This window comes from Clavelina lepadiformis, chromosome 1 (assembly GCF_947623445.1).
Source record: "Clavelina lepadiformis chromosome 1, kaClaLepa1.1, whole genome shotgun sequence".
Classification (NCBI taxonomy): domain Eukaryota; kingdom Metazoa; phylum Chordata; class Ascidiacea; order Aplousobranchia; family Clavelinidae; genus Clavelina; species Clavelina lepadiformis.
In genome coordinates this window covers 21,841,352-21,866,225 of record NC_135240.1, presented here as the reverse complement: position 1 = coordinate 21,866,225, position 24,874 = coordinate 21,841,352, and the positions used below count along the sequence as shown (strand labels likewise).

Genomic DNA, 24,874 nt, shown 5'->3' with positions numbered 1-24,874 from the left:
CTGTATTTACAAGGGCGGTTTGCATGAGATTTGCGGTTTGCATGAGATTAATAGCATAAATTCTTGCTGGGTAAATATTAACTTAGCCAGCTCAATTTAATATGCTTTTAATTAATCGTGATTCGTGGCTCTGCTAGCTAGGTCTAGCTAGCCTAACGCTACTGACATGCGTTCGCCGAGGCCAGAAGGCCTAGGCCTATATTGATATATACCGATAGCCTACTGATATAGCCTAGGGCCTACATAGGCTAAGCGTTACGGCAGTAGAGTACGTTTTCTGTGCTTTTTGATTTTTCCATTATTTATTACAGGTTTTATAGGCTAGAAGACAGGCTGTATGACGGACAGAAGGAGCTTGTGAGTGCAATCTTAGGATATTTACGCACCAAAGATCTTTTCAAAAAGGGTCTAAGGCTAGGCTTACCGATAGGTGTCAAAGCGATATCCTGACAGGATTTGCTTTGCTAGGCAGTTTAAAATGTCTACTGTTTTTAGAATGAAAAATCCTTAGTGCAACAACTTCAAAAGATAACAATTATATACGTGCAAATCGTTCAAAAAAGCGTCTGAGTGAATTCATTTATAAGCTCCAGACTGCAGAGTATAGCAAGAGCACACCCGAGATTTTATTTCTAAAGCGGTATTTGCACACCAGCGCAAACCGATGTTTCCAAAGAAAAAGGAACACTAACTTTTGCTCTGATTCTGTTCTGATAAACAAACATGTTTTATTTATATGTTTGTTTATTATATATAAATTGTTGTGTGTTTAAAAAGTCGGACATGTGCCTTGATGCCACTCTTTCAATCTAATTATGTATTTAGTGCTGCCAAATGTTTGTTTTTCAGTGTATGTTATTTGCTTTTAAATTCTATGATTTAAGGTAAGTTGTTCAAGAACTGATCTGTTTCATCCCGCAAGATAGTTCATGAAGGGGTGCTTGCCTAATATTATGGTAAAACTTTTAAACAAATTTGAAACTTTTTCATTATAAACTATTTATCGGCCTGTTGTATTGTTTAAAGTAGGCAGCAGGGAAAGAAGAAAGCACGATGTTAATTTTTGTTAGAAATTTTTATGTAAAGCTTTTATTTAGTTATAAAGGAATTATGATTAAATTGAGTATAGATTATAACTGTCTTGTTTGGTTAAGAAATTATTGATCGAATAAATGATCTGAAAGTATCATTTTTTCTAGTAAAGTAGATATTGCTCAATTGTACATATTTATTGATGTTAAGTTATAGTGTGGTCATTTACATTTTGCAGTAATCCACTAAATTATTTAATGGATTATAGTTACTAACACAGTCTACTTAAATTTATAACAGAAATTTATATATACTTGTGCCATAAAAGTTAATATGTTTACTGTGTATAACAGGGAGCAAACGCTTCAGCTGCACTCATGAAAGAAATAGGCCCAGATCAGTTTCCTCCGAATGAAAGATATTTTGGATTGCACAATGTATGATTTATTATTTTGTTGTTTGTAATCGTCATCAAGATTTACATGGAAAATTGCCGTTTTAATGCAGTTTAAATTACATGAGTAATTTATAGCTATACGAGTATGCATTTTGGTTAATATTTTAATTCGGTTCTCATCAAATTTCACTAGTGTTTTAGGTAAACATATTCTCAGATACTTCATCATTTTTTGTACAGTTTGGCAATACATGCTATTGCAACTCCATCCTTCAAGCTTTATTTTTCTGCCCACCATTTCGTGAACAAGTTTTACAATATCGTCTTCAGCAGAATGGCAAGCACAGTGCGAATGGCAAAAAGGACAGCCTGTTGGCCTGCTTGTGTGACCTTTTTTATAGTATTGCCAATCAAAAGAAAAAATGTGGAGTGCTCCAGCCAAAAAAGTTCATGGCACGACTACGCAAAGAATATGGTAATATGATTTCTATCCTTATAAAACATTTTGTTTTCCTTGACGTATTCTTTGAAATATTTGGCTAGAACTCACAATGGGTTTTTATGTTATCACAATCCAATTGTTAAATTTTTATGACAGCGTGGCATGATAATGATTGCACTCCACAGTACATTTGATAGATAGAAGTTAGGCTTATAAATGATACTTCCTTATACTTATCATTGTAGCTAACACAAGAGAGCAATTTCAATGTCGGAAAGAGGAATGGCTTGTCTTATTAGATATGTTTTAATCGTCTCAACCGCTCAAACCTACCTCCAGTAATCTTAAAAAGTTTAACATGCTGCTTTCACATATGTACAGTACACATACTGTCCCTTTGACTTTAGTCGAGGGGTGGTATCATATAGATGCTGCCATTAGAAAGCATTTTTGATTTGTGTCTCCCTGACACACTCATTCACCAAATGAATCGTACAGATATAATGGTACTAAAAGGCTTGCCAGTCGCTGGGTAAAAACTGTCTTTTGCTAACCAATTTCTTGTTATGTTCTTGAATTTCAAGTTAGAATCTTGTAATGTTGTTAATTTTGTTTCCAACTGTTAAAATATCACCACATACTATGTTCTCCACTCTTTGGTCTACATAGGTATTTGTTACATCCCCTTATGGTAATATGAAAATTATTGTGTTCTGTGATGATATTGCAATGTCCTTGTCAAAAACACATTTTGTTGCATGTTCACACTATGCTTTCTTAGAATCATATTCTACGTATTATATAGTGCTTTGTATTTCTAAAACTTTTTTCAATTACTAAATCCCTTTATTCAAACATTTCTTCCAAATCCCTAAAACATTTCCTTACGGAAAGGTTGCCATTACCTATTGTCCACCTGTTATTATAACAAGTCATTATAGTCAATGGGATTGATTTTCAGGCAAATTTTAAAAAATCGCAATTGATTTTTCATACTATGTTATTATATTATAAAATCTGTATCTGAGGTTTATAGGCGGATATCCTAATTTTTGTGTCAGTTGGCCTGTTTAGCGGTGAGAAATCACGATTCTAGGTCGTAGAAAGGCTCAGCAACCTGAGATAAACAAAATGTTATTATGCTATATATACCAATTAATTAAACTATCTTTTTTGTTGGTGTAAAGACCAACTGACTTTACGTTGTATTTGCTACCTAGTCATTTTGTCCTTCAAGTTATTATTTTTGACCTATTCTTCACATTAATGAAAAATGAAACTGGATTATTAAGTTAGGAATGCAACCTTCTGTAACTAACCTTCTGACTCTTGTCCCTGCATGTTTGTTTCTTTAAAAGCATCCTGCAATCTGGGGGAGTTTGTGTTCAAATTTTAGTGTTTTTCAATTTCATGTTTTTCAGCAAACCATTTCGTGACAAATTTTCAGTTGATCAACTGATACCATGGTTTACTATATTTCTATTCGATTTGCAACATTACAGCCACAAGTCAAAATCTTGCTTTTAGACAGGCTACATGCCAAACAATCATATTACCAGAATTAACTCTATTTTCTGTATACATTTGTGCAATTGTTACCTGATACAGCCAAAAATGTTGTGGTGTAAATTACAGACAGCTTAATTTGCAGTTAGCTATCTATCAAAGTAGAGAACTACTGTCACAGATAAGTATGAACTTAAGTATGAAATTTCTAAAAGTACAATGTTTCTAAAATCTTTCCAATTTTAACAAATTAGTTTTGTTAACATTTTAAAAAATGCTCCGAAAAGCAACACCTATTGAGAAAAACTATCACAAACAAAACAACTTCTAGTGTAGCTACCGCATGTGCAAACATGCTTTTACCTGTGATCTTTCGTAAACTATAATGGTGAGGAGCAAGGGTCTGGGACCATTTTTTTCACTTGGTGTACAACCCAAGGGTGTTACAACTTGTCTGGTGACAGATTCATGCTTCAATGAAAAAATGTACATACAATTGTCTACATATATGTGTTTGGACATTTCTTTGTGTTTTTACTTGAACATTAAAAAAATCTTGTTCACTTAGCCCAGCAGTTTTCAACCTTTTTTATCCCTCGCACCCTTAGAAGAAATTTGATGTGTTGTCGCACCTTTTGCTTCCATGAAATGCAGCTTTAGACTAACATTCAGTTAAAAACTTTGGGATCCAAATAAATGCCTTTCACTAGGTTTCGCACCCCTTCTTCTGTCGTAAACTCCATGGTTCTGTTAATGATTTTTGTTAACCATCACTCCTTCAGTTTGCTTTCAACTTTCATTAATCTTTCATGAATGACTTTCTAAGTTTAGGTCACGAACTACACGTATTGTGTGTTATTGACTTAATCTGTTGACTGTGGTTGCAGTACTTTGTGCTGGATAAGACCACTTTTACTATTGCAGACACTGTAACATGATATTGCACTTGAATATCTCTCTGTTTGTATTCGCTATTTTTCATACTTTTGCTAATAACTATTTATATAATATCTGTTATATTAGCTGTTGCTGCTTCCCTGTTCTGTTTATACATGCAAATGAAACATTAAAAAACTTTTGGACAAGATAGTATCAAAAATTTTTACCTTGTGGAAATGACATTACATAATATCTCTATATTTGTTCTATAAAATTTTTAAATAGTCGTAAATACATATATGTACCATGTACTATAAACATTTTTGCTTCCCTGTCAGATTAGTATATAAATTGGTTATCAAGGTTAGTTCGGTTATCAAAAATATTCACTATTCGGATAATTGATATATCCGGATATTTCTGTCTTAGCTAACCGGTTAACCAGATAAAAAGCGGCAAGCACAAAGCAACTTTTTTATCCTAATTTCTAGTATAACTTAATGTGTCGATTGTTAAAACGTTCAAGTATGACCTAATTTTATTATGAAAAAACCACATATCTGTACAAAATTTCACAAATTCTCAATGTTTATTTAATAATTTTTAAATTTAATATAAATTTTTTTTAAATTCATTTTGTAATTCAGTAAATTCAGAAGCATACAATCGATCTCAAACAGCTTTCTTTATAAAACTGCCCATTCCTCACTTTGCAACGCATCTATACTAAATTGTTAAATGCTTGGAGGATAACTGTTAATTCTACTTGCGCATTTCAATCGATTTGTGTATTGTTTGTGACATAATAGAACTAATTCTTTGAACACTTAACATTCTGTAGAGAATAGAGAACAAAGAGCTGTGAATTAATGTTTTAATAAAGTTCAACGTGGAGTCAAACACCACTTCTGTTCTGCTAAACTACCCATTTCTGAAAACAAAGGAGTTAAAAATTTGCTAAAAAGGTGTAAAAACGCACTGATAAGGTTAGGCATTTGTTAACCAACAAAATTTTATCTGGATAGATAAAATTGTCTGGGTTAACTGATATCCACATAGTTCAACCCTAGTAGGTTTGATACCATAATGTTTAACTTTGGACTGATGAAAGTCTTTGCTTGACTTAAACTTGGAGGTGATTCTTCATTGCTTAGTTAATGAGCTAGGCCTTTTGCAACTTCCAGAAGACACATATTTGTTATATCATACCAGTATTGCTGGAATTTGGAAGGACCACGAAACAGGAGCAAGCATTGTTAGTCCCTTGCCCAAGGGTATTACAACTGTAGCGCCACTGGATATGGGGCCGGGTTATTGTGAACTCCGTCCTCTAACCACTCTACTACTGACTTGACACTTAACAGAATTTTACAATAGTGTTTATTGTTGCAAACTTAAACTTTATATGTATTATGCAGAACTATTCGACAACTACATGCAGCATGATGCACATGAGCTTTTTAACCATTTGCTCAACTCCATCCATCTTGTTCTTGTGGAGGAAAGGAAAGCAGAGCGAGAGAGAAAGCGTTTACTAGAACAGCATGCTGCAGCTGGAAATGGAATTAAAAAGGAAAGAACCAGCTTCTTTGGCCGAAGCAGGAAGGAAAAACCTGCGCTAACTCAGAATTCTCTGAAGACAATGGATATTTTACCTGAAGTTTCAGCTGATGCCTCCACTGGAAATGGAGATACTACGACATCCACCGATCACTCTGGCTCATTGTCATCAGTCGGAACATCTGAGTCACCATCATTTTCTGCAGAAAACACTTTGAATCTGAATGACCTCCTTAACCACAAGCAGGGTCTGGTTGACAATAGCAGAGCTGCTCCTGTAAACGGAAACACAAGCGAGGAAGAATCAGTTCCTGTTAAAAGTTCCAGTTTTTCATTTTTTTCACGTGCAAAGCACAATAAGAAGACACCATCTAGTTTCAAGTCTTCTGATAATGGTGACAGTTTCAAAGCAGCCAACAGTTATACTGAAGAATATGATGAGGATACAAAAACCTGGATCAATGATATTTTCCAAGGAACCTACACAACAATCACAAGATGTTTGACTTGTGAAACGGTAAGAAGGATAGATTGTGGGTAGCTAAAGTCATCATTTTCGGACAGGAATAATCAAGTTATTATGTCTTCCAAGACATATTTACAGTGAGATCTTGTTTATCCCAGAAAAGAGACGCAATACATTAAAATAGATAGGAAGACACCTGTTCCTCGATAACAATTTGTGTGGTATGATGAGATTTTTGGGATTTATAAATTCTGGAATAACAAGATCCCACTGACCACTGTGTTCAATACATATAATAATTTGCTATAATAAGATCGGAATGTATTTTTGAAACCTATTCTAGAATAAGGTGTAAACTTAGCCTAGGTACTTGATTAGCAGCTAACCTCAAACTTTGGGTAACTCTAACTTGTAACCTGTTTCATGCAAAAGACGTATTAAAATAATTCAAAAAACTTTGGTTAACTTGAGTACTAGTGTCTCTATATATTACTGAAAAAATGTTTGCTCTACTCAAACTCGTTCTTGTTCACTCCATCATTATCAGCACATGTGATATTAAACTGGTGTAACAATGTTAAGAAAACGGCAATGCCGAGCCTTGTGTAATTTTCTTAAATTTTTTTCTAATTCTACCAAGGTTAACTTAAACAAAGTGAATAACTGGAAGTAATTTCAAAGGCTCTTTAAACTTCAAGTTAATGATTTAAAATCTTCCTCTGCATTACATAATAATACTAAGCTGAATAAAAGCATTTATTTACAAAAGTGACTTTTGAAGGATATGAAGTTTTGAAGTTAAATTCATATATCATAGATAATATGTTCTTTATGGTTACTATAAAAACTAATATATGAGTGTGTAACATGCTAAAACAAATTTACTTCCTCAATGCACAAGCATTAAGTATATACGCTGTCTTGTATGGTGCATATGTGAACTATGTTCCAAAAATAGTCCACTTGAAATCATTGAACATTGTTATTGTGATATTGTAGGGGCCCAGATAATAAATATCTATATATACACATAATCTATATCCAAAATGAGTATCAGTTAAAACTCATTGGTGGCAAGAACTACTAACGTCTTTACTTAAACATGTGACTAAATTTTTTATGGCTTGCAAATTCTATCGCAATGTGATATACGGGAGTCTAGGACTTTTCTTGACCCAGTCACAGGATCACGAAACAGGTTGGCAGCAAGAAATGATTCGGTGTCAGTGAGTTCTGTTGTCAAAAATAACACCGTTCTTACCACCGCAGACTGGATTCTTTTATTCCAATTCCAAACTCACCAATTGCATGACTGAAGGAAACAAATGAAATATACGAACATGTTAAACCTTAATGGATACTTAATGTATTGTATCCATCAATTGTATTGAATGGATGGATTGTATTTGATGCATGTATTGAATACAGAAAGCACAAATATTACCATCATAGCATGGGGTAACGAAACGTTGGCAGTAATAGACTTGTATTTGATGCCATCATACCATGGTTGAGATATTGTGTACAGGCTGCTGTATTAGCATAATTAATTATGTATAACAGCATTCAGTTTTCCTGTTAGCTTTGTATTCATTGCTTTCCTTAGCATTGCGTCAAAAGCAATCAAACAACCAGTTTTTAAAAGTACCCCTTCCATTAATTTTTGTTTTTTATAAAGTAGATTAAATGCATGTTGTATGTTAAATGCATTTAAATTACTGTAAAAGCAAAGTGTATGAGCAAAATATTTTTAAAAAGTATATTGAAATTGGTATGCAATAGCCTTCAAATACTTACTGAAAGAGCTATAGCTTTTCCAAGCCATTCTAGTTCTATACATAGATCATACTAAAACACAGTAGTACTGTTATGAAGGCAACTGCAAAACACGCCATGATGGATCATTATGTCAAGTTTATCACTGCTGGTTGTTTTGTGTGTCTGTTAGCAAAAGATAATAGTACTTTCTCCCTTATTGTAGTTTCTGAAGAGAACTTGCATAGATTTATGAGTACATGACTGAGCATTATGCTGATGCCTTAAAATACGTTGTCAGTTGATACCTATGTTACTGAATACAATACATTTTAAAGATGCCAGTAGATTGATATTTGGCCTTTATTATGTCATTGACAAGCTCTATGACGTATTGTAGGATACCAGTTTTAGCATCTTTACTTTTGCACAAGTTGCGTATCAAATAAATTGTAAAGAACTTGACGTTTTTTGTCTTAAATATTATTTGAATGATGTGTAACAAGATTTCTTACTGAACTCTAGTTACAGCTTGATTATGTCTTGTTTTAATAATGTACAGGTTAAAAACAAAGATGAAGATTTTCTTGACTTATCGGTTGATATTGAGCAAAACACGTCAATAACTCATTGCTTAAGGTAAGTTCCCAAATGTTAACATGTCGATTCCATCCTTCCATTCGCTCAAGTAACTCTCCTTCCCTTTACGCAACCTTTATTTGCTTTAAGCTTATCGCTATTTTTATGTGATCTACCAACCATATCCCGGTGATCAGTTTGCATAGTAATTAAACAAACAACAAAATCGCTGAAGGTGGCATAATTGCTTGTTGCGTGCACCTATCTATTTTCTAATTTTTCTATCTATTTTCTAATTTTGATTGGCACAGTTTAAACTTATATACTGTGAATATGTGTAACGTTAATAATCTTTTTGTAATAATGCTTTGCTCTGGTTTTGTAAAACTTTCATGAGATATTTCTTAAAAACTCTTGTTCAAATGACCCCAGTACCAAGTATGCTGATAAATTTAAATTGTGTTGGTGTTACTAAACTGTATTCCCAAAACTAAGATTCCTTCCCATAAGTTATTTTCACTAACAATGCAGGCATATAAAGTTAAAGTTTAGCAAGCAGATTCTATATTTGCAACCGTTGCATGTGATTTGAAAAATGTCTATTAACTATTGATATAATTAATTGTACCAGTACAGTTGTAGCGTTATATTTATATAATTATTCCTGGGCAGCTGCAAGCTGAACATCTACCTATTGCATCTTGCATGTTCTTTCTTTATTGTCCAATTAACCAAAACTGCTTGTGTTTTGTCACCAGTATTTCAGTTAAAGCCTTTATGCTCAATAAGGTGTTGTCTTATATCATATTTGTGTATTTGTAGCATATACATCTTGATAGCTTATGAAATGTCTGGAAATTGGCTTTTATATGCTTGATTATTATTTGCATACTGGTACTTGTTATTATTGTTGCTATATAAACTCAGATTGTGATGTGCTAATTTCAACCCAAATCTTAATGGATGTACCAAACAGCAACCTATTGTCAGATTTCGACAAATGCATATTCTAACAATAGTGAAACCAAGTACAGTACATCGTTAACTGGAAAAGTATTGCATTTAATAATAGTAAAACATATAATGCCAACAGCAGGAACAAAAAGGTCTTATTGGTCTCCATTAACCAAGAACTGTAATGAAGATGACTTTTTAAGCGATTACAGTATTTTACTTACATTTCAAGTTGCAATCCTAACAAACAAAGCGAATTTATTTGTGGAAATTAATTTGTTTATAAATTGTTTAATTTCTGTAACAAATGATCTCTATTAACAACGAATAGACAATTTGTAGTAAAAGTTATCATAATGCAAGTGGACATTGTGACAGTGTTCTGCCTTTACATGTTAATATGATTCCTTTGTGACGCATTTTCGCAAAACTTCTACCTGTTTTTACAAGTAAATATTCTATTTATTCGCATAAAAACCTCACAAAAAGTAAAAGTACTGGCAAATTTTAGCTTAATTGTAAATTTTGACTTAATTTAATAATTTTGACTGCAGAGAATGAGTTCCTAGCATCTGAAAACAATGTTAGTGTTTGTTCAGTATTGATAGAAATATGAGTTAGTGAGACACTAAATTAGGATTCGTGTCAAGAGTTTTGTATTTACACAAATTCAAAAAATTGATGAGTGAGCACATGCCTAAATACATTTGTTCATGTTTTTAATGGTAAAATATAATTTACTTACAGACCTTTCCTAACTAATATAGGTTGCTTGTAAAGATTTTTTTTTCTTTTAGGGTATTCAGCAACCAGCAGATACTAAGTGGCGAGCACAAGTATTCGTGTGAAGTTTGCAGAAGCAAACAAGAAGCACAAATACAGTAAGTCCCGTGCCCGAACACAAGGGATTTGTACTGGATAAGCTACTTCTAAACAGCTTTTTATTTGTGACTGTAAAAATGCTTTCGTTAGCTTTAATGTACTGAAAATGTGTCGATCACGCACGCAACATTTGTGTTATTTCTGATCACAGAATGAGAATCAAAAAGCTGCCAATGATTTTGGCTCTGCACTTGAAACGATTCAAATACTGTGATACCTTAAACAAGTATACCAAGCTCACTTATCGTGTCGTGTTTCCGTTTGAACTTCGTCTCTTCAACACAACAGATGATGCCTCTAATCCAGAAAGACTCTATGATTTGATTGCAGTTGTGGTGCATTGCGGATCGTAAGTTTCAACCATTGCCCATTAATTTGCGTTTCATGTTTTATCTTACATTAACGTTTTTGCTATGGTGGTGTTAACCTTGATTTGATTTATTATCCAGGGGTCCATACCGTGGCCACTATGTTTCCATCGTTAAAAGCCACGGAATGTGGCTACTTTTCGATGATGACACTGTTGAAAAGTTGGAGCCGAGTGGTATGGAAGATTTCTATGGTGTCACCGCTGATAAGAACTCTGAATCGGGTTATATCTTGTTCTATCAGTCCAAAGAGTAATAGACAACGAAAGCAATAACTGTATGCGGGAAAGTAGCTGCTTTTGTTGCAACATTTTTCCATTCTATGTCTTAGTAGTTATACTTCCTGCTATTTAAAGTCTGGTAAATTATTACACATTAATGGATGCTTGATTTAAAATATAAAACCAGTACGTTTATAACTGTGCTTGTCAGAAAAAGCTTAACAAATACCTATACCTTACCACTCAATGCGATTTTTACTGAACAAGCAACAGTTGTATAAGCAGATGAATGACTATGTACGTTTGTATATCCTTGCAGCTAAACTGCCGTAATATTGCTGCAGTTTGATTGGTTTCTCGCAGAACCATTAAATGCATTTGTCTTTTTAGCTTTGTTTTTTTTTCAAATGAAAAATTGTTGGAAATTTCAATTTTAAAAATCTATACTTGAAAATTTATTTATCTATTTACAGTTTTCGTGCATGAATGTTGTTGACCTTTTTGCTGATTCAGTGATCGCCTCTGGGGTTAGGTGTTGTTCCAATGAACTTTTTATTGGTCTGGTCTCAATTTGGATTGTTACAGAAATGTTTTCCAAGCGTTAAATCAAATTGTTGATTTGTTTTCTCTCTGTAGTTTGTAAAAGTGGTGCCATTTTCCTTTAACTTACGGCTTAATGGGTTTGCTCTGATTTGCCAATCAACGTGTCATTTTATTTCGTAAAATATTTTAATCTCTAGTCTATAATTAATCAACAATCTGGTATATATCAACAATTTTGTCTATCATCCATAAAGACATATATGAAAGGAATAGGAAGTTTATACCAGTCCATTTCTGTCGTAGCTTGAATTTAATTCCGGGTTACTCTATTTTGCTTTTTGCGATCTGAGACGATTTTTTAAAATTGTTTATATTTGTTTTGAGATCTTTATTCCAGTAATTAGTATTCTTATCATGTTCCACGCTTAAAATATAAGCAGAAATCAATTGCGTAAATAAAAACTGCATCAAGTAATGTGCCGTGTAAGGTGTAAACTGTAACGCATCATTACTAGGGTTAGTTCGGATATCAATAATTTTTACTATCCGGATAACGGATATATCCGTATATTTGGAATTTATCTAACCGGTTAACCGGATAATAACTGCTAAGTGAGACAATCGATTTCACGAGGTTTGCATGAAAAATGGATTGTAAAATCATTACACAGTTTTATTGTAGATCTACGTACACGCGCAGTACGAGCGAACACGAGAAAAATCACGCAAATTTATATGCTTATAAATATGCTTTCTTTGTGACGTGATAGTAAATTTCACTCGTGCATTTTACGAGTACCGTAGTTGAAAGTATAAGACAATAGAAGTGTGAACAAAGGTTTAATTGCCCTCAGCAGGAGTCAGCCTCTACGTAACTAAGAATGTTCAAACTTAATAAAAATTGTAAAACGCATTAGCAACGATACTCTTTTAGCCGGTTAACCGGCAGAATTATATCCGGATATCAGATAGAAAAAAAAACTGCGGTTAATAGGTTAACCGTTATCCGGATAATCCAGCCCTAAATTCATTACGTCAAGCAAGTTTTTGCTAAATAGGGGTTACTGTTTGGTGTTGGTGTTCTTCTTTTCATGGGCTTTTTACTGATAATTAATTAATTACTAATTAATACAGCGTACTCACTACAGAGTAGGCCTACTTCCCAACAAAACCAGAAGGATGAAATTTTAGCGATCACCACGACATACCAATTAAAAATATTAAATTATCCACACGTCCCGTGTGATGTCACAAAAGAAGATAAAGGTGATGAGCACACGCAACCCTTCATTTCACGCCTTAATCCTTACACAGTTATTTACAAGGAAGGTAAGATTGAAACAAGAAACTTGGAATTGGATAGGTTATTTTAATACAGTAGTATTCGTCTATATCGACACTTTTTTGTTGGTCCCGGCAAAATTCCTATCTTTCATGTTTATTCGAGTTCTCCTATATCGACATCTTTTTTGATCCGGCCCAGAGCATTTGGTTCGTTTATAGTTATAAGTTGTAGCTCTTCTTTTCACTTCGGAACGTAATCCCACTTACGACTTTATGACGGTTTAGGTTGCCTAGTCGTATTTGACGTAATTATGATGTCACCTTACTGTAGTAACGCCATATTGTTCCGCATCAGTACCGTCTGCGTGCGTATTACGTGTAAATACAAGTACCATTAGGCTATTTTTCACGATCTTGTTTGTGTTGTTCTTTGCCGTAGTTAACGCGAAAACATAAAATTAAGCGGCAGTGCTGATTAGGGTACAAATGTAACCCTTACCAGACCCTTACATTGAACTAAAACTGGAATTTTGGAACAATTTATATTGATTCGTCTATAATCTATATCGACATTTCGCCTATATCGCCACTTTTTCTTCATCCCTTTGAGGTGTCGATTAGGCGAATTCTACTGTATAAGAGAATGCTTGTGGAATGTTTTAAGTACACATTTAAAAAATTTAAACTTTTCTAAACAAGATAATAAAAAATTACAAAAAGTTAGTAAACTGAAATATCCAAACAGGAAATGAATAAAGTTCATTAATTTATACCGAAACTTCTCAAACCGTTTAATTTCAAAAAAGAAACTACAAAGGTCGGAATGTGCCATAGCAGAAATTAATTTCGTACGATCATGCTGAATAGTAAGTTACTAAATTGGCTTATTCCATACCAGAAAATACAAAGACAAATATTGGTATAGACTAGCCAACAAATTTGCGTTTGCGTTAAATTTACCTTTGAATTCGCGTTTCAAAATGGTTAATGTCATAACAGCAGAAACAGTTTGGATTGAAACCAGTGATATGTAGGCTATTAACATAACCTATTTCAAGGGCATCGCTTTAGATGCTTTGCACGGGATTAGAAAAAGGGAAACAGTTATGTCTCAAATTCATTCCCATCTTCAATTTGTCTCCATTTTTCGTTATATTCATCGCGTAGTTTTTTTGAATACTGCAATGTTCCCATCGTTGCACGGCTGCATTCCCAATGTTTTTTCGAATCCTTATTTAAAGAATAACCTTTCAAAGTAAGGTGTTGGCCAGGATTATACAACAGATTGTCGTCGTCAAGAGTCGCATTAGCTGTAACGCATTCCTTTTCAAACTCTTCATTTAAGCGTTTCAAAGCTACGGTGTCAACCCTCATTTTTTCAAGGTTGTAATCTTGGATTTTCCTCCAAAAGGTCGCGTTGAAATGGTCAAAAAGCGCAGCATCAGCTTTATTCCATTTTCGAATTTTTTTCCTCAACTGCTCTGGTACCGGTCCATCATTTACTTTTATCCTTGAATTCAGTTTTAGCGTTCTCATGTCCTTCCACTCCCAGTTCATTAAATCCTTTGATACATTAGCACAATTACCTTAATTAATCAATAATAATCATACTTATAAAAGAAGCATACACAGTATCAATTGCATTTTAGCAGTCAGCCAATATTCTCTCATCTGATCTACTTTACCTTAAACAGGACTGCTGATTCCAAAAAATAATCGGAGATCAACACCAGGTCGAATTGAGATTCTATTTTCTTGATCGCTGCTCCAATATACTCGTCTGTTTCGTTCAATGGGTTGAAACCAAAGTCAAAAAATTCCATATTTTTTCCGATAAACCACAGCTTGTCTGAACAAATAAAGAATTAATTGGTAGGTTAAAATAACAGGTTACAAAATTCAAAATTATTCACTCGTGCTTGATTTGATAATGACAAAGCAATACAATTTCATCTTCAAATTTCACAAGAAAGTGAAATTGTTTGTTTACATTTCTCAAATTTCATTTCGACTATAAACTTATAACACATAAGCGATTATCATTTCACTGTAGTAGCTATTAAACCTGACTTTCTTTGTGTTTTGTTGCAGTTATTTCAATTCTAATTGATTAAACAGAAAGAAACACAAGGCATGTTATGCTTACTTTTATTTGCACGTTTCGCATATAGTGTCGGAGCCATATCAAGCCACTCATTTATATCGCCTCGCGTTGTCGTCGGGACCTTTTGAAAAAAAGGGACTTGTTCGTAATAATAGTCAAATATGGATTCGAACAATCTTCCCGGCTCTCTTAAAATTGTGACATATTTTGCTTTGTGTTTCGGCATGATTTTTTCCACTTCAATCGAATCGAATCTGTGTGTTAAAAATTATGTTTATTTAGATATTTCTCATAGTAGGCTATACCTCGAAGTATTTCAGTTTAAGCTAATAAGCTTTTCATTTCTCAAAAAAGCTTGTCATGTAGCCCACAGTAGAGCTGGCATATAACGGACAAGTCAGGACTAGCGATATTCATCGTTACACACGATATCCGTTATATGCGAGTTCTACTGTGTATATAGGGTATGGTGCAAAGCTTACGTTGTATGCTGTTAAAATATATATAACCTTAAGAGTTTTATCGACCTTAGTTAATTAGCGTAGTATTATTCATTCATCATTACAACTGCATTCTACAGGCTGCTGTACCGCCTCGGGTCAACGCAGAGGTGTTCACATTGTTAAGGGTATAAGCCTGTTGGAACTAACTGTTATTTGACAGTTAGCAATCATTGTCGCTAATCGTCAAAGCACATTGTAAATTTACGGCGAAAGACCTCTTTGTGAGTAAAATACTGATAAAAATTTATATGACCATGCAGTAGGCCTACTAGCGGCACCTAATTTTAAAAAATGATTGTCAAAATTAATTGTTGTTCAAATTGTGGAGTAGTGCATTTCCTTGAGTCTAATGTTTACAAAAAGGTTTGCCCCAAGTTCTGGCCGTCATGTGCTTAATTACTAATTGCCAACAGCCAACTATGGCTACAGAATTCTTAGTTTCTAACAGCTATAGACGCTAAGTGTTTTCAGCTACATAAATTTTTCTGTAACCTTAAAGCAATATTGTTATACACTGTAGTAATACTTTGCAAACTTTAAACCCGACATGGCATCAGGCGTTTTGAGTCCAATTGCATTACATCATTAATTTAAGACGTTGTAATTTTAAACTCAGTGTTAAAAACATTTGAGCTTAAGTTTTTAACACCGTGAACCCAGCCCATAATTTAAGTCTACCAAGCATGTCATTTTTGAACTCGAAAAGCAACAGTATATGGCAGAGAGTTTAGAAGCAACAATTACGGTATAGTGTATACAAAGGCAACCAAGAAGACTCAATTTCCTGGCTATGACGTTCAAGATTTGAATTTGGCAGGAATTCATATAATGAGCTTGAACAACACTTTGACTTCTAAGAGTATCTTAACTTAATTTACCCGTTGAATTATCTGACGCTATTGGTGTGTGCACTGTGCAGTTAGAATATTCCAACCTTTTGTTGGCCGAAAGGTTTTAATAATACAATAGAAATAGCTCACAAGAATTTTTTTTTTATTATGCGTGCTGTACACTTTCTCATCACTATGAATAACCAAGAATATAAGTAATACTACTGCTTATAAGATCAACAACCTATCTGTTGATTTTGATGATTCACTCAGTTAACGCCCTCCATCTCGATGTCTGCTCTCTGGTAGAAGTGCAAGCTTACAAAACGTGAAAGCGATGGGAATTAAAATGTTCGACCGGAAAAACGAAGCAATTCGTAACAGGAGCATTGAGCGAAAAAATGTTTTGACAAGGTGAGATACATATAGCTAAAGCTGACACATTGAGACATAGATAATTTATTAATAATAATTAAGTAGTGTTAAGATTAAGAAGCGGGCATTTCCAGTAAAGACTTCTTATCAGCAAAGATGCTGGAAAACAACCTGGGAACTTACTAAAAGAAGTGTTCACACGAAGTATTCAGAACAAGTTTCCAAATATCAAACGACAGTTAAAGTGTTTGTCAAAAAACAAATTCATAACTTCAATCAATTACTAGAAAACACTTTTGCGAGAAATGATGTAATGGTATTGTAAAATACTACCCAGGCTGTTACAAGCTAAAGATTTACATGAGCTGTAATTAGAGCTTAAATTGAATGAATTCAAGATTGAAGAACGTATCATTTTAAGTGAACTCAAGACAAAAGCTGGGTTCGAAATTTAAATAAGCTTGATTTCAGTTCTGGAAACTGGACCCGCCGTATCTGCCTAAATACATTTGTTTGCCATTTCCGGATTCTGCTCGCCCGCCTGCCCGCAAAAACTTTCTGAAAACGTTGCCTCCCTTGCCTATACATATAGAGTGAACCCCACTACTTATGCAAGTAACAAACTTTACCTCATATGATGACAGATAACATTGTAATCCTGTTCTGGTTTGAGCAATGGTAAAACCAGTTTCTCACTGAATTTTAGTGGGTAGTCGAATTGATCGGCGTTGACTCCATTTGGTAGTGCTATGGTAAGGTTGTGGGATTCTGTATATCTCTCGATCATATTCATCAAAGATGTGCCAGCAGTTTTGTGTGTCTTCAAGAACATCAAATACTTTTCTGGTACGGCCTGTTTCATCTAAAGTCAGTTTGGATGTTCAATTTTAATGGATACTGGCATTGGCAATCTTATAACATCAAAAGCTCATGTGATGGGTGAAGATTTTACTTCAAATTGTAAATTATGCTGGCGAGAAAATGTCGCAAAAAGCGATCCGGCGTTATACGGATAAGTGTAATATTGCCAAAATATTCATTCTATTAACAGAATAATGTGTTAATATAGAAAGTTTCTAAAACAAAGTACACAACATACTGTGATAGGTGCTAGGACCAGAGGTATCAATGAGACAAGGTAAGACAATAAATAGCCTACATTATTATGATAAGAAACAGAAACATTTAACAGGTTAGTTAGCACTTCCCGCCTCCCATTGGGTTAAGATGCGTGTTTTTCTGGTCTATGAACTTTGAAGATTCGTATGGAATCATTCCTGTCAGCCAAACTTCCGAGAATGTTACAAACCGAATTAACCAACATGTGCGTAAATTAAAGTCCGTTTCAGACACACATTTTTAAGCCCGATTTTGAACCTTGTCGTATGGGCTTGGTCCTAGGGAGCCCTCATATAAGTCACACAGTTGATAAGTATACAAAGTTAGTAACAAAATTAAAATATTTATTTTACTTTGTCGCCGTCGATTTTTTCAAAATCTTTGTCCAACTTTCTGTTCGGGTATCTGCAAAATGATGCATTCCATTACATAATAATGCATTATTATGCCTTGCGCGATAAAGCGCCAAACAGATCGAACACTATAAAATTGTTCAGAACCAAACTGATTGCTTAAGTAAACTCTGCAAATATAACTTCAAACTATAATTCGTACATAATGTATAGATTGTTTTTTTAAATATTTACTTGACATTAATTGAATGAATTATCCGGACACCTGTAGGGCTGTAATACAAAATATGTAGGTTTTGCAACATAGATTGACTGCAGTTATTATTGAGTTGTGCTTGTTAAAACCAAATATTTCGCTTTACAAAATTACCTCATTTTCTCCACCGGATAGGTTGGTATTGTAAATTGAACACGTTGTCCATGAAAGCATAAAATACATAACAGCACAAATAGTGCAAACATGCACACAGGTCTATGCATATCCTTTTGAATATGTAAAAACAAATGAAATCAGCTTCAGCACGAAGAAATCCTATTTCTAGTAAACTAGAGGTTGCACTAATATACATGAACAATGTACCTGCAGTTTCTTTATTGTTAACATGTCCTGGTATAAAATCAGTCAGTTATTGGCCGAAAAAGTGGAAACTCTAATGCGATGTGACAAGCACCCTTTTCCTGTTGGACGAGGCATATTTTGTTAGTATTACTGGTAACACTAACTAGCTTACTGGCCTAACTAAAACATGTTATTTCGTCTCAAAACATGAAACCGTTGTTGCATTTGTAACTTAATAGGTATAACCTTATATGTTTATTTTAAACATCAAAGTGATTTCAACCATTTTTTGCACCAAAAGAACAACATTTTGGCTAAGAACAGGGAAAATATTTACAAACAACTATAGTCTTCGGTTAGTTCTGGTCTCTGGAGCTATAGCCTAATATGCTATTAGGATGTCATACGGATCATTTACCAAAAAAATGCGTCCATATGCAATTTTCGGTTTCGTGGAATTACCTATACGTATGCTTTGACATTTGTGCAAATCCGAATGTGCTGACTTTCAACTTAGCAAAATAACTTATGACGAACAAACAAACTATATATACCTTGAAGTAACTTAAAACGGATCTTAAGTATAGTCTAAAGATTAAGACGGTATTCAAGCTTACTTTAAAATGGGTAACTTACTTCCTTCTCCAAAAGTCGGGGTACCAAACTACCAACTCATATAAGACAAAGGGCGATTCATGAGATTTCTTGCCAAGATTGTAGCTCCATGTACATTGGGGAAATTAAACGTTCACTTTTGACTCGGTTAAAAGAACTTAAAGTAGATATCATCAACTTTCGACCTGAAAAAATATCCTTTAGTAGAAACGCCTTAGAACATGAGCACACTTAAAGTTAAAAAGACGCACATGCTCCGAATTTTGAGGAAGATTGTTGGAAGCGTAAATTCACTGAATCCTTTCACATTGACAAGCATGATAATGTTAGTAACGAGAAAAAGATACCTTGCTTTCTAGTTAAGTATGCAGCATTATGACATCACATAATTGTTCCTAAGAAATTTAACAAGTAGTAACCAAGCAATAAATTCCTTTACTTTATCAAAAAAAATTTGATTACAGTTCCCATTGCCCTGATGAAGCTAACCCGAATGGGCTAACACAACGTTGGCAGAAAAAAATTTCTCTATTTCACTAGTGTTACGGTCTTGTGAAAATTAATTGACCATAAAAATAAAATCCCTTAATGTAAATTTTTTTCTTTTATTTAACATTAAACTTCACAAACTGTCATATATTTAAGTTTTCGTACTTTATATGGCCTCCTTTATATTTTATTAATCCCATCACTCTTTTTGGCATAGATTCTATCAGTTTTTGGCAGTTTTCTCTAATCTTTGTGTCTCGATACCACACTTGAATAATGGTCTCTATTAATTTGGTCATGGTTGTGCAATCCAATTTCTGTAGCCGAGATTTTGTAATTGCTCATAATTTGTCAATGTGGTTAAGGTCTGTCGAGTTTCCAGGCCATTCTAAAACATTTAATTTGTGTTTCCTGAAAATTTCCTTTACTTTTTTGGCTGAATGACATGGGGCAAGATCCTGTTGGAATTATCCTACACCATCAGGAAATGCTCTTCTCATGTCTGGAATAACTTTTTGTTCAATTACAGAAATGTATTTGTCCGAAATCATCTTGCCCTCAATAGCTAAAAGTGATCCTACTCCAGAAAAACTAAAACTGACCCGGAACATTTTTATTTGGGGATTTTTTACAGCTTCATTGAAATGAGCAGGACTTAGCTGTTCACCCTTACTGATCCTGACAAATCGGCTGTGCTTTCCTTGAACAAAAAATGGCTTTCGTCTGAAAATAAAACCTTCTTCCAATCTTCTACTTTCCAATTTTTGTGTTTTCTAGCCCGTTCTAATCTTTTTCTTTTTATGAGTAAGAAAATGCTTTTCAGCGGCTTCTTAGCTTTTCTACCACTTTTTAGCAGGCGGCGGCGCATGGTACTTGCGCTTGAATATTTGAATATTATTTGAATGATGTGTAACAAGATTTTTTTACTGAACTCTAACAGCTTGATTATGTCTTGTTTTAATAATGTACAGGTTAAAAACAAAGATGAAGATTTTCTTGACTTATCGGTTGATATTGAGCAAAACACGTCAATAACTCATTGCTTAAGGTAAGTTCCCAAATGTTAACATGTCGATTCCATCCTTCCATTTGCTCAAGTAACTCTCCTTCCCTTTACGCAACCTTTATTTGCTTTAAGCTTATCGCTGTTTTTATGTGATCTACCAACCGTTTCCCGGTGAACAGTTTACATAGTAATTAAACAAACAACAAAATCGCTGAAGGTGGCATAATTGCTTATTGCGTGCACCTATCTATTTTCTAATTTTTCTATCTATTTTCTAATTTTGATTGGCACAGTTTAAACTTATATACTGTGAATATGTGTAACGTTAATAATCTTTTTGTAATGATGCTTTGCTCTGGTTTTGTAAAACTTTCATGAGATATTTCTTAAAAACTCTTGTTCAAATGACCCCAGTACCAAGTATGCAGATAAATTTAAATTGTGTTGGTGTTACTAAACTGTATTCCCAAAACTAAGATTCCTTCCCATAAGTTATTTTCACTAACAATGCAGGCATATAAAGTTAAAGTTTAGCAAGCAGATTCTATATTTGCAACCGTTGCATGTGATTTGAAAAATGTCTATTAACTATTGATATAATTAATTGTACCAGTACAGTTGTAGCGTTATATTTATATAATTATTCCTGGGCAGCTGCAAGCTGAACATCTACCTATTGCATCTTGCATGTTCTTTCTTTATTGTCCAATTAACCAAAACTGCTTGTGTTTTGTCACCAGTATTTCAGTTAAAGCCTTTATGCTCAATAAGGTGTTGTCTTATATCATATTTGTGTATTTGTAGCATATACATCTTGATAGCTTATAAAATGTCTGGAAATTGGCTTTTATATGCTTGATTATTATTTGCATACTGGTACTTGTTATTATTGTTGCTATATAAACTCAGATTGTGATGTGCTAATTTCAACCCAAATCATGGATGTAACAAACAGCAACCTATTGTCAGATTTCGACAAATGCATATTCTAACAGTAGTGAAACCAAGTACAGTACATCGTTAACTGGAAAAGTATTGCATTTAATAATAGTAAAACATATAATGCCAACAGCAGGAACAAAAAGGTCTTATTGGTCTCCATTAACCAAGAACTGTCATGAAGATGACTTTTTAAGCGATTACAGTATTTTACTTACATTTCAAGTTGCAATCCTAACAAACAAAGCGAATTTATTTGTGGAAATTAATTTGTTTATAAATTGTTTAATTTCTGTAACAAATGATCTCTATTAACAACGAATAGACAATTTGTAGTAAAAGTTATCATAATGCAAGTGGACATTGTGACAGTGTTCTGCCTTTACATGTTAATATGATTCCTTTGTGACGTATTTTCGCAAAACTTCTACCTGTTTTTACAAGTAAATATTCTATTTATTCGCATAAAAACCTCACAAAAAGTAAAAGTACTGGCAAATTTTAGCTTAATTGTAAATTTTGACTTAATTTAATAATTTTGACTGCAGAGAATGAGTTCCTAGCATCTGAAAACAATGTTAGTGTTTGTTCAGTATTGATAGAAATATGAGTTAGTGAGACACTAAATTAGGATTCGTGTCAAGAGTTTTGTATTTACACAAATTCAAAAAATTGATGAGTGAGCACATGCCTAAATACATTTGTTCATGTTTTTAATGGTAAAATATAATTTACTTACAGACCTTTCCTAACTAATATAGGTTGCTTGTAAAGATTTTTTTTTCTTTTAGGGTATTCAGCAACCAGCAGATACTAAGTGGCGAGCACAAGTATTCGTGTGAAGTTTGCAGAAGCAAACAAGAAGCACAAATACAGTAAGTCCCGTGCCCGAACACAAGGGATTTGTACTGGATAAGCTACTTCTAAACAGCTTTTTATTTGTGACTGTAAAAATGCTTTCGTTAGCTTTAATGCACTGAAAATGTGTCGATCACGCACGCAACATTTGTGTTATTTCTGATCACAGAATGAGAATCAAAAAGCTGCCAATGATTTTGGCTCTGCACTTGAAACGATTCAAATACTGTGATACCTTAAACAAGTATACCAAGCTCACTTATCGTGTCGTGTTTCCGTTTGAACTTCGTCTCTTCAACACAACAGATGATGCCTCTAATCCAGAAAGACTCTATGATTTGATTGCAGTTGTGGTGCATTGCGGATCGTAAGTTTCAACCATTGCCCATTAATTTGCGTTTCATGTTTTATCTTACATTAACGTTTTTGCTATGGTGGTGTGAACCTTGATTTGATTTATTATCCAGGGGTCCATACCGTGGCCACTATGTTTCCATCGTTAAAAGCCACGGAATGTGGCTACTTTTCGATGATGACACTGTTGAAAAGTTGGAGCCGAGTGGTATGGAAGATTTCTATGGTGTCACCGCTGATAAAAACTCTGAATCGGGTTATATCTTGTTCTATCAGTCCAAAGAGTAATAGACAACGAAAGCAATAATTGTATGCGGAAAAGTAGCTGCTATTGTAGCAACATCTTTACATTTTTCCATTCTATGTCTTAGTAGTTATACTTCCTGCTATTTAAAGTCTGGTAAATTATTACACATTAATGGATGCTTGATTTAAAATATAAAACCAGTACGTTTATAATTGTGTTTGTCAGAAAAAGCTTAACAAATACCTATACCTTACCACTCAATGCGATTTTTAATGAACAAGCAACAGTTGTATAAGCAGGTCAATGACTACGTACGTTTGTATATCCTTGCAGTTAAATTGCCGTAATATTGCTGCAGTTTGATTGGTTTCTCGCAGAACCATTAAATGCATTTGCCTTTTTAAGCTTTGTTTTTTTTTCAAATGAAAAATAGTTGGAAATTTCAATTTTAAAACTCTATACTTGAAAATTTATTTATCTATTTACGGTTTTCGTGCATGAATGTTGTTGACCTTTTTGCTGATTCAGTGATCGCCTCTGGGGTTAGGTGTTGTTCCAATGAACTTTTTATTGGTCTGGTCTCAATTTGGATTGTTACAGAAATGTTTCCCAAGCGTTAAATCAAATTGTTGATTTGTTTTCTCTCTGTAGTTTGTAAAAGTGGTGCCATTTTCCTTTAACTTATGGCTTAATGGGTTTGCTCTGATTTGCCAATCAACGTGTCATTTTATTTCGTTAAATATTTTAATCTCTAGTCTCTAATCAACAATCTGGTATATATCAACAATTTTCCCTATCATCTATAAAGACGTACATGAAAGGAAGAGGAAGATTATACCAGTCCCTTTCTGCCGTACCTTGAATTTAATGCCGGGTTACTCTATTTTGCTTTTTGCGATCTGAGACGTTTTTTTAAAATTGTTTATATTTGTTTTGAGAGCTTTATTCCAGTAATTAGTATTCTTATCATGTTCCACGCTTAAAATATAAGCAGAAATCAATTTCGTAAATAAAAACTGCATCAAGTAATGTGCCGTGTAAGGTGTAACGCATCATTACGTCAAGCAAGTTTTTGCTAACAAGGGGTTACTGTTTGGTGTTGGTGTTCTCCTTCTTTTCATGGGCGTTTTACTGATAATTAATTAATACAGCGTACACACTACAGAGTAGGCCTACTTCCCAACAAAACCAGAAGGATGAAATGTTAGCGATCACCACGACATACCAATTAAAAATATTAAATTATCCGCACGTCCCGTGTGATGTCACAAAAGAAGATAAAGGTGTGATGAGCACACGCAACCCTTCATTTCACGCCTTAATCCTTACACAGTTATTTACAAGTAAGGTAAGATTTAAACAGGAAACTTGAAATTGAATAGGTTATTTTAATACAGTAGAATTCGCCTATATCGACATTTTTTCGTTGGTCCCGGCAAAATTCCTATCTTTTAAGTACATTCGAGTTCACCTATATCGACTTCGGCTATATCGACACCTTTTTTGATCCCCCAGAGCATTTGTTTCATTTATAGTGACAGTTGTAGCTTTTCTTTTCGCTTCGGGACGTAATCCCACTTACGACTTTATGACGTTATCGTAAGACGGTTTAGGTTGCCTAGTCGTATTCGACGTAATTATGATGTCACCTTACT

General features: G+C 34.0%; 3 protein-coding genes across 4 annotated transcripts; 2 read left to right on the top strand and 1 right to left on the bottom strand.

Moving 5' to 3' along the window:
- The first annotated feature begins 1 nt into the window (after window position 1).
- On the top strand, window positions 2-12,059 carry LOC143462399 (ubiquitin carboxyl-terminal hydrolase 12-like). The gene is made up of 8 exons (XM_076960556.1): window positions 2-956; window positions 1,386-1,469; window positions 1,670-1,904; window positions 5,675-6,333; window positions 8,600-8,676; window positions 10,368-10,451; window positions 10,604-10,801; window positions 10,902-12,059. The coding sequence occupies exons 1-8, from the start codon at window positions 930-932 to the stop codon at window positions 11,074-11,076; spliced, it is 1,539 nt and encodes a 512-aa protein (XP_076816671.1). The 5' UTR covers window positions 2-929; the 3' UTR covers window positions 11,077-12,059.
- Window positions 12,060-12,159: 100 nt separating this feature from the next.
- Window positions 12,160-19,723, bottom strand: LOC143462407 (galactosylceramide sulfotransferase-like). Of its 2 annotated transcripts, XM_076960567.1 has the most exons (10): window positions 19,578-19,723; window positions 19,348-19,511; window positions 18,733-18,830; window positions 18,523-18,635; window positions 18,387-18,425; window positions 18,153-18,204; window positions 17,310-17,542; window positions 15,015-15,226; window positions 14,554-14,717; window positions 12,160-14,431 (listed from the first exon to the last, which is right to left on the bottom strand). In XM_076960567.1, the coding sequence occupies exons 3-10, from the start codon at window positions 18,754-18,756 to the stop codon at window positions 13,973-13,975; spliced, it is 1,296 nt and encodes a 431-aa protein (XP_076816682.1). In that variant the 5' UTR covers window positions 18,757-18,830; window positions 19,348-19,511; window positions 19,578-19,723; the 3' UTR covers window positions 12,160-13,972. The 2 variants fall into 2 exon arrangements, with proteins under 2 accessions (XP_076816682.1, XP_076816690.1); XM_076960575.1 differs by lacking the exon at window positions 18,387-18,425.
- Window positions 19,724-22,416: 2,693 nt separating this feature from the next.
- Window positions 22,417-24,248, top strand: LOC143462429 (ubiquitin carboxyl-terminal hydrolase 12-like). The gene is made up of 4 exons (XM_076960600.1): window positions 22,417-22,439; window positions 22,552-22,635; window positions 22,788-22,985; window positions 23,086-24,248. Exons 3-4 carry the CDS (start codon window positions 22,789-22,791, stop codon window positions 23,258-23,260), a joined length of 372 nt encoding a protein of 123 aa, XP_076816715.1. The 5' UTR covers window positions 22,417-22,439; window positions 22,552-22,635; window position 22,788; the 3' UTR covers window positions 23,261-24,248.
- The last annotated feature ends 626 nt before the right edge of the window (window positions 24,249-24,874 follow it).

Bases quoted from the DNA above. Each gene is read 5' to 3' on its own strand.
- LOC143462399 (XM_076960556.1), top strand. From the start codon at position 930: ATGAAGGGGTGCTTGCCTAATATTATG. The intron at 6,334-8,599 runs GTAAGAAGGATA...AATAATGTACAG, and splicing joins GATGTTTGACTTGTGAAACG to GTTAAAAACAAAGATGAAGA. The intron at 10,452-10,603 runs GTAAGTCCCGTG...TTCTGATCACAG, and splicing joins AAACAAGAAGCACAAATACA to AATGAGAATCAAAAAGCTGC.
- LOC143462407 (XM_076960567.1), bottom strand. From the start codon at position 18,756: ATGTTAACAATAAAGAAACTGCAG. The intron at 18,205-18,386 runs GTAAATATTTAA...ATCATTTTGCAG, and splicing joins ATTCATTCAATTAATGTCAA to ATACCCGAACAGAAAGTTGG. The intron at 15,227-17,309 runs GTAAAGTTTGTT...TTTAACACACAG, and splicing joins GTTATCTGTCATCATATGAG to ATTCGATTCGATTGAAGTGG.
- LOC143462429 (XM_076960600.1), top strand. From the start codon at position 22,789: ATGAGAATCAAAAAGCTGCCAATGATTTTGGCTCTGCACTTGAAACGA. The intron at 22,986-23,085 runs GTAAGTTTCAAC...TTTATTATCCAG, and splicing joins GTTGTGGTGCATTGCGGATC to GGGTCCATACCGTGGCCACT.